The 8,719-nt window shown below is 36.8% G+C and overlaps 1 protein-coding gene across 1 annotated transcript in view; it reads right to left on the bottom strand.

The window, feature by feature from the left end:
* Window positions 1-8,719, bottom strand: part of LOC137258533 (ras-responsive element-binding protein 1-like) — a 32,171-nt gene continuing 23,452 nt past the window's right edge. Inside the window, exon 18 of the mRNA XM_067796243.1 lies at window positions 1-8,405. Coding sequence (XP_067652344.1) covers window positions 8,229-8,405 — 177 coding nt within the window. The 3' untranslated portion in view covers window positions 1-8,228. The remainder of the gene's footprint in view (window positions 8,406-8,719) is intronic.

The following is an 8,719-nucleotide window of genomic DNA, read 5'->3' as shown; positions in this document are numbered from 1 at the left end:
TGTGTTAAGAATTTACTTCATGATTTGGGATATTTCAGAGACAATGGATCTGGACAAAGACAGGTTGAACTCTTCTCCAATGTAACGCTGATCTATGACACAGTACAAAATACTGCAGCGAGAGACGATCCAAACCATGGCGTAATACACATCAGTAACATATGAACAGGAAGGAACTGAATCTCGTCAGTGTAAAAACTGATACATTTTTAATGTAAACAATCAAAAACCCTAACAATAGTTTGGAATGTAATTTCATACACAGCATAATCTGCCTACAAGACAATAAGTCAACAATTGTTGCCTGAATCCATGTTTTTACTCAACATTTCCATACCTTTCATCAACACAAGGTGATCAGCACAATACGACAGATTCTGCTGTCACTGGGAATGTTGTCAAGCTGATAGCATAGCAAATGATCTACAAAATATGCTTTTTCAGAACGAAAATACTTGTCCATCTGGACCAATACCTAGCTTTAGGCACTTGATGCAAATAATGAACAGAAACGATATGGAAAAAGTACCATAAACACTGGTAAATATGATTATCAAAAGTATTTATATGACCTAAATTATAAAATGACAAATATTTATTTAAACATTGATATAAAATCCCTATGTATCTGATATGTGTTTTGTAGGTGTAAACCATCATCACAATTAGGTCATTAGGAGTAATTTCACAGTTTGTATACATGAAATGAGATCACACTATCCATACCATCATTACAATATTATCTGGTCAGTATTTCAGCATCACGTGCCTGTGTCCATGGTAACACCTGAAGTCTGGTTCTGGACAAGCCATTGGTCTAACTGCCTCAACAGAGGCTGAAGGTGTATAGGAATGTCTCTCCCTGTAACATGGCAGTCAATGGTTAACGCTACAGCCAACAAAGGAACAATACTGTGTCTAGACTAGTCAACCAACAAATAAATAACAGGTCACTCAGCAGAATGATACACATAAATTAAGTTAACACACACACAGCTACACCTCTATATAGATGAAGAAGTCTTCAAAATCAGAAACCAGTGGTTATATAATTCTATGTTGGTGCTACTCAAGGTTTTGCACTTGACCACCATTTGGTGTTATGGTTTGGTTTTTTAAGGATGATCATCACTTATACTATACTGGACTGTGAGATTTGACAGTGTTATAGCAAGACCTGTCACAATGGTGTTGTGTTGTTATAGGACTGTATCAGAGTGACATGGTTAGACAGCAGCTTGGCAGGAACACACACATCCAGGAGGCTGCACAATATACACCTCTTTCAAACAATAAACTAAAAAAACCAAACTTTTCATTGAAGTGAAAAAAAGCAACCTAGTCAATGAACTATAAACATATTTTAAACAGATGTTAGGAGGACTTTCTAAATGCACTACTTTTACAACAAAAGATTAATACCATTGTGTGTTTGTGTTTTCAACTTTAAATCTAACTGATCTCCAAATTTTAAAGTAGTTCAAACACTATATTTGGCTTTTGGCAAAGACAGGACTGTGTGTAAATAGGTCAGACATCTTCATGGTAATATACTGAAAATAGACTGTTGTATTTAACACAACCTGACGAGTGCAGATAACCTCTGTAGTTTTTAGCTGCCAGACAGAGGAAGGGAGATAAGTGTGCATCTCCACACCAGCCTACAGGTGGTACAAGCACCTTTCTTATCTGTTCTGGAATCAAAACCACTAAACTGCCACCTCACACTGATGATGAAGAAACAACATTCAAGACAAGCATGTCAATCTTGTCCATTTCTTCACAATTAAGTGAATCACTAAGCTTTAGAATGAAAGCAAACTGTTACTACACACTTTTACAAAGAAACTAACCTGCTCATAACTAGACACTTGATTCTTGCATTGTGATGTACAATAGATGCACATCATCCTACATGAAAAGAGATGCTTACCTGTGCTTGGAATAGTACATATACTGAACAGCATTGTGTAGGTTTCTACATACTGAACAATAAAGTAGGGATCATGAACATTATAGGGGAGGTTTAGTAAAATTGTCTACTAAGTCTCAAACACACAAACATCCCTCAAACAGTTATCTTCAGTTTTTCTGTTTAGGATAAATCAACCTGTACAGGGTTCTTGCTGTTGACACTCTGTACAGTGAAGACTGTCATAAGGTGAACATCAGAAACATCATAGACTCAGATAGGAAATACTCTGACACATATGTAGAAAGTAGCAAGCATTAAGCATCTGGGTGCTGCTGTGCAATGCTGTAACACCATTACGACTGTCGACTGTCATAGGTCTATATTAATGTATAGAACTTATCATGACCATAACCCTGTGACTGTCAAAGACTATGTTAAGGCATAGGACTTACGATCATCATAACCCTGTGACTGTCAAAGACTATGTTAAGGCATAGGACTTACGATCATCATAACCCTGTGACTGTCAAAGACTATGTTAAGGCATAGGACTTACGATCATCATAACCCTATGACTGTCAAAGACTATGTTAAGGTATAGGACTTACGATCATCGTAACCCAATGACTGTCAAAGACTATGTTAAGGTATAGGACTTACGATCATCATAACCCTATGACTGTCAAAGACTATGTTAAGGTATAGGACTTACGATCATCATAACCCTATGACTGTCAAAGACTATGTTAAGGTATAGGACTTACGATCACCGTAACCCAATGACTGTCAAAGACTATGTTAAGGCACAGGACTTATGATCATCTTAACCCCATGACTGTCAAAGACTATGTTAAGGTATAGGACTTACGATCACCGTAACCCAATGACTGTCAAAGACTATGTTAAGGCACAGAACTTATGATCATCTTAACCCCATGACTGTCAAAGACTATGTTAAGGTATAGGACTTACGATCATCATAACCCTATGACTGTCAAAGACTATGTTAAGGTATAGGACTTACGATCACCGTAACCCAATGACTGTCAAAGACTATGTTAAGGCACAGGACTTATGATCATCTTAACCCAATGACTGTCAAAGACTATGTTAAGGCACAGGACTTATGATCATCTTAACCCCATGACTGTCAAAGACTATGTTAAGGCACAGGACTTATGATCATCTTAACCCCATGACTGTCAAAGACTATGTTAAGGCACAGGGCTTATGATCATCTTAACTCCATGACTGTCAAAGACTATGTTAAGGCACAGGACTTATGATCATCTTAACCCTATGACCCTGTGACTGTCAAAGTCTATGTTAAGGTATAGGCCTCACAATCACCTTTGCCGTAAGATCGCTTTGTACAACAGCACTCAGTTCATGCTCACAACTTGACATTGGTCAATATTAATACTGTATTCTAGTAATATCTTTGGTGTGAATACTTAAGGAAGGTTATCAATACTTAGAATGAATAACAGATGAATATTTTAGAAGTTTACTGTATGTGAAACAGCTCAAATACTGTCTGACCATCGCTGGCCATTAACAAATGGTTTTTGTATGTGGTAATAATGTTTACAATACATGCTTTAGACTAATTATGGTGTCAATTTGCCCTAAATCACAGATTTAATATCACAATGTACATTTGTTACAATGACAAAATATCTAAGTACACTATTTAACTTTCAATCGGGATGCGCAAACTATATTCAGGGCTTGATATAGTGCTTTGGTACTTGCACTGGTGCAACCCAATGACACAAAATGCAACCTAGATATTAGTCTAACTTGCACCAGGTGCAAGTCACTTTCTGAGTGGGTAAAACTCTGAATAAAGCATCTAAACAATTCAACAACATATCTCATTCATCCCATACCCAAGCAGCACAACTGAAATTTGGTCAGTGTAAGTAGGTTTTCATCTCAGGTTGCACCTGGTGCTTGTAGGTGAACATTTCTTGAATCAAGCCCTGATATTCTGTAATTAATCCATTTATATCTGTTCAAATGATTGGTTTGTTTGTAACACAAGACATGCAGTATTCCAGCCAAATGACAGAGGTCTGTAAATAATCAAGTTCTGGCAACCCAATGTTTGATATTATGAGCAACACTCAACACCATCAAGGTATAAAATAAAGATCATATAGTATGAAGTATCTTAGTATTTTCATCAAATCTTGAGCAGTATAATTTGCATAATACTTTAAAATGGCATGTCAAATCTTACTGACTGCTTATACTGTGGTTCACCAGTCATCTATATCACCTGCAAACTCCCTAACACTCTCTCCTGTATAAATTTAAGAGTTAACTCACTTCAATTTTAAGATTTCAAACACATGAGTATGTGACTAAGGCCAGTCACATGGGAATTTTAGGGTAACGGAGCTGGACAGTGAATCATTTGGTCAGTAGGTTGAAAGGAAATAAAATATTAGTGCATGGTAGATAATTTGTTATCTGTGCATAGTTTTAAAAATTGAGTTGCATCTGTGAAGTGATATGACAAGAATACTTATGGCCCTTGGAATGCGACGCTGAACAACAAGTTCAGGTATGAGCTTACCATGTGGTTATTCTTCAAAACCTGGTCATGAAAATCAATTAATGGTGATTTGGTCACAAATATCCAACACAACTGCGAGAATTATGACAACACATCGTGGCAATATGTCACATGATCAGATCACATGATGGTATAAAAATATTTGGTTAACGGCTTGGCACTGATTGATTGATTGGAAGGTAGATAACTGATTTATACGCCACATATCTCTCTGACAAAACACAGACATGTGATGGACACTGAATAGTGAATTATTTTGGTGGTAAAGAACACTTTAGTACAAACTCCCAGGATTGAGCCTCAACTAATAAAACTGTCTAGGCTTCAATATTAGCGAATGATTATCATATCTTCCACTTCTGCATAAACTTCAATATGTATACTAAACAATCCTTATACTTAAAAAACACTTTAAAAAAACACAATTTAATTAATTGTGTGACAGATTTCTATTTTCACAGTTTTAGCTTTCACTGTTCATTGTACTGTCAAATTGTCATGTATTTCATTTTATTGCCCTTGTAAATTCTAATTCCACTATCATTTCTGTATCGTTGAGAAACCTATGTTTCAGCTATCATACTGTATCGTTGAGAAACCTATGTTTCAGCTATCATACTGTATGTTGTATTAAACCTGATCAGAAAGCTTCCATAGTTGTGTCAACTGGTGTACAATCACTGTTCAGTTGGCTGTATGTGGTAACAGTAGTGACATAAAACTACCTCCACTCAGCCAATGAACAGTAACCTCAGCAGGGCCACCATCACTGTTATACCACTCCAGATACCAGTCTACCTCCACTCACATGTCTGCTGTAGTCTGTTGAAGCCGTACAGAGGAACTATATTGGGAATACCATACAGCTTACAGATAGCAGTTGTTGAGTGAGTGAGTGAGTGAGTGAGTTGAGTTTAATGCCACCTTGAACAGTTTTCTAGTCAAATTATGTGTCGGCGGCCAGAACTCACACCAGTCTGAGATGACTATGGGGTGAAACCCTTGAGTACAGTTACCTAGATATCAGATTTGAACTCAAAACCCTACGTCTCTGACTCAACTCAGTACAGTGGATAAGGGCACCTTAGACGACTGAGGCAACTGCGCTCTCGGCAAGAACGGACACACAATTGCAGCTACTTACTTCACAAAAACACTTATAATAAACAAACACGGTACAACTGTATGCATCACTTAAACCGATCACTCCAGCCAATAAATATACGTTCACTCTGTATTTGAAGCATTAACACAAACATAAGTTTTTCTCAATTTTGAATAAGGAAATTGTCATCAAAATGAAAATTAAACATTCAATGGCAGAACTGCTTGAATATGAGACAACTGACACCAGCTTGGCCATTCTATCAATTTTCAAAATTCAGACTATATAGGAGGTGAAAAACAGGGGGCTTTGGTATACCATGTCAATAACTGTCTAATTGTGACACTGAACATTTGCCAAATACTAAGTCTCAGATCTCTAAATTTGTAAAAAACACAACAAATACACAACAGATCAAACACATATTGCAAAATATTAACATGAATTTCTCAATCAAAAAGTAGCCTACAAAACAAAAAAATATATTTCATTATGATTGAAGAATTTCATTTATGCTGTAAATGCTGACAATACAAAGCTAATCTTCTGCCACACTATAGGCACTGAACACTTGTGTGATAAGTTAAAAACACTCCCATACATTATGCATATTCCAATACTATCTTCAAGCCATTTATAAAACGCAAAACATCTAAATCTAGTTTTGTCTGTAACGACCGTCGGAGGAGTAAAAACTGTAATACTATTTGAAAAAGTTAGGAAAGTGGGATGAAAAAAAGATGAAATTATTGCAAAACTGAGTTTGACATCCCCAAAATATGAGCAATACTAAATCTATAAACAAAGTGTGAAAACTCCTGTAATGCTGATGAAATACTTGGGCCTGATCCTACACCTCAATCATTCACAAATCACACTCTGTGACAAACCTTTGGGAGAGCAGGACACACAGCGCTAGAACTGCATGAAATATGATTGTGGCAATTCCTAAAACCTGCAGTTCAAACAAATAAATCAAGAAAATTCATTCTATCCATTCTACGCTATTTTGATGAAGCTAATCCAAACGTAGATAATCCCACATATGAAACATGTGAAGCTTTTCTCATACTACACACATATTGTAAACCACAGCAAAACTTGGAACAGTCAACCAATTTGAAATTTGATGGGATAACCTTATAGCACTAAATCCCTCCTGAACATATGCAAAGTTTAGGTACAATCTAGGTAGTAAAAAGAAGAAACGACAACTGAGGTTAGTGCCCTGTGTAAGACACACTGAAACAGTATAGGGACACAGCTGTACGTCTCAAGGCACTTTGACAACCTAGTCTACTCTTCAGATCATTTCTCTGACACGGACATATCTAGATGCTCCCAGCATCCACAGCATATGTGTAATGAATACAAAAATATTTGTAAAAGTGACAATTTCATTAAATATGAAAATATAAAATAAATATTTACAGTAATAAAATCACAATCTGTGGAATGATGTCTGTATGATGATAATAACCAAATAAATATATATTCCTTGGGAAATTATCAAGTGTATAAATTAACAAGTTCTTCAATGATTATCTCTAACTGGACGAATTTAAGGCATATTCACATGAGACAAGGACCATAATAACACAATATACACTATACCAGTAGTAAATAGGGAATGTTTCACAAGTCCATACAAATATATACACACATAACAAGTTCACCAAGTAGGATACTGTCCCGAATAGTAAACAGATATAAAGTAACAAAATGTATCAACAGCAGTATTACAATGTAACAAGTTAGTAATGCTGCACACTCAACCATGCTATAAAGATTCATTGTAACCACATCATAATGCTGGTATATAATTCAGCTTATACTCTAAGACACATTCCTCCCAAACTCATAGAGTTACATTCAACTTGTACAAGCAAAAATTCTCTGTATGTAAAAAGCATACAACTGATAATATTTGCATATTGCAAGATATACATATCCTGGCTTTGGTTTAAATCAGCAGGGAAACAGTTTGTCTAATGCTAAACAATTCCGTCCGGGTTATGGAAGGTTGGGATGTTTCAAGATGGCATCTGACCTGCCAGCTCTAACTCTGTACACTGGTGACAATACCGAGGGCAACCCCCCATCACTCCAGCTTCACCAAGGTTTAATTATGCCAAGAAAAAATACTATATTCAGCAGGGGTAGATTATGGCATTCTCAGTCAAGTCAGTCACCTGACATCCAGGTGTTGTAACCTGTAGTGTAACTTCTCTGTAAACAAGTGTGAAAAGATAAGGAATAGGAATTTTATGATGACTTTATAGAAACACATGAAGGCAATAATTAATGTTTTAGTCATATTTTTTCCCAAAGAGCTAACTTTCCAAAATGCTTCTGTATAGAGCTGCTATTTAAACTGCCTGAAATGTCAAATAGTCCCAAATGAGTTGTCTACAACATCACCCACACTGCAGAAAACCCCAACGCAGATATATTAGTGAATAGTCTTTTGGATGTAGTTCCTGGTAGATGACCTCACTTGCTTAATTACTGGATCTGTTATTTGATAACTTGTGTTATCTGTCTCTCAAAAAGGCTTCAACCAGTTCAGACAATTTTCATGGAACACACTTTTCTCCACATGGAGTCTTCATTTTCATGTTATTTCACTTGAAGCCCAGCATCTTGGCTGCAGAGTCAGCAGAGTCCAACATAGTGTTGATGGTGGACTCATCTACTCCCAGGAGGTTGTGCAAAATGTCATCATCCCTGTCATGGCCGTCGTCGCTTCCCCCGTTCATTTGAGGCACCATGCTGGCGGAGGTCCTCTCAGGTACAAACACCTGCAGCAAAAGGCAGTGTAACAATGACATTTGTCAAAGAGAAACTGAACAATTAGGTTTGGTTGGGTTGTTGTTTAACACCACACTCAGCAATATTCCAGTTATGTGGTGGTAGTGTGCAAATAACCATCAATGGACAATCCAGTGATCAACGGCATGAGCACCGATCTACACATCTGGGATACAATGACATGTGACAACAAAATCAGCGAGCCTGACCACCCAATCCTGTTAGTCATCTCCTACAACAAGCATAGGTTACCAAAGATCCATTCTAAGGGTCAAAGAGGCTTTCAAAAACTTATCTCAGAATC

Source organism: Haliotis asinina, chromosome 12 (genome assembly GCF_037392515.1).
Source record: "Haliotis asinina isolate JCU_RB_2024 chromosome 12, JCU_Hal_asi_v2, whole genome shotgun sequence".
NCBI classification, from domain to species: Eukaryota; Metazoa; Mollusca; class Gastropoda; order Lepetellida; family Haliotidae; genus Haliotis; species Haliotis asinina.
This window is presented reverse-complemented; position numbering and strand designations above follow the sequence as displayed.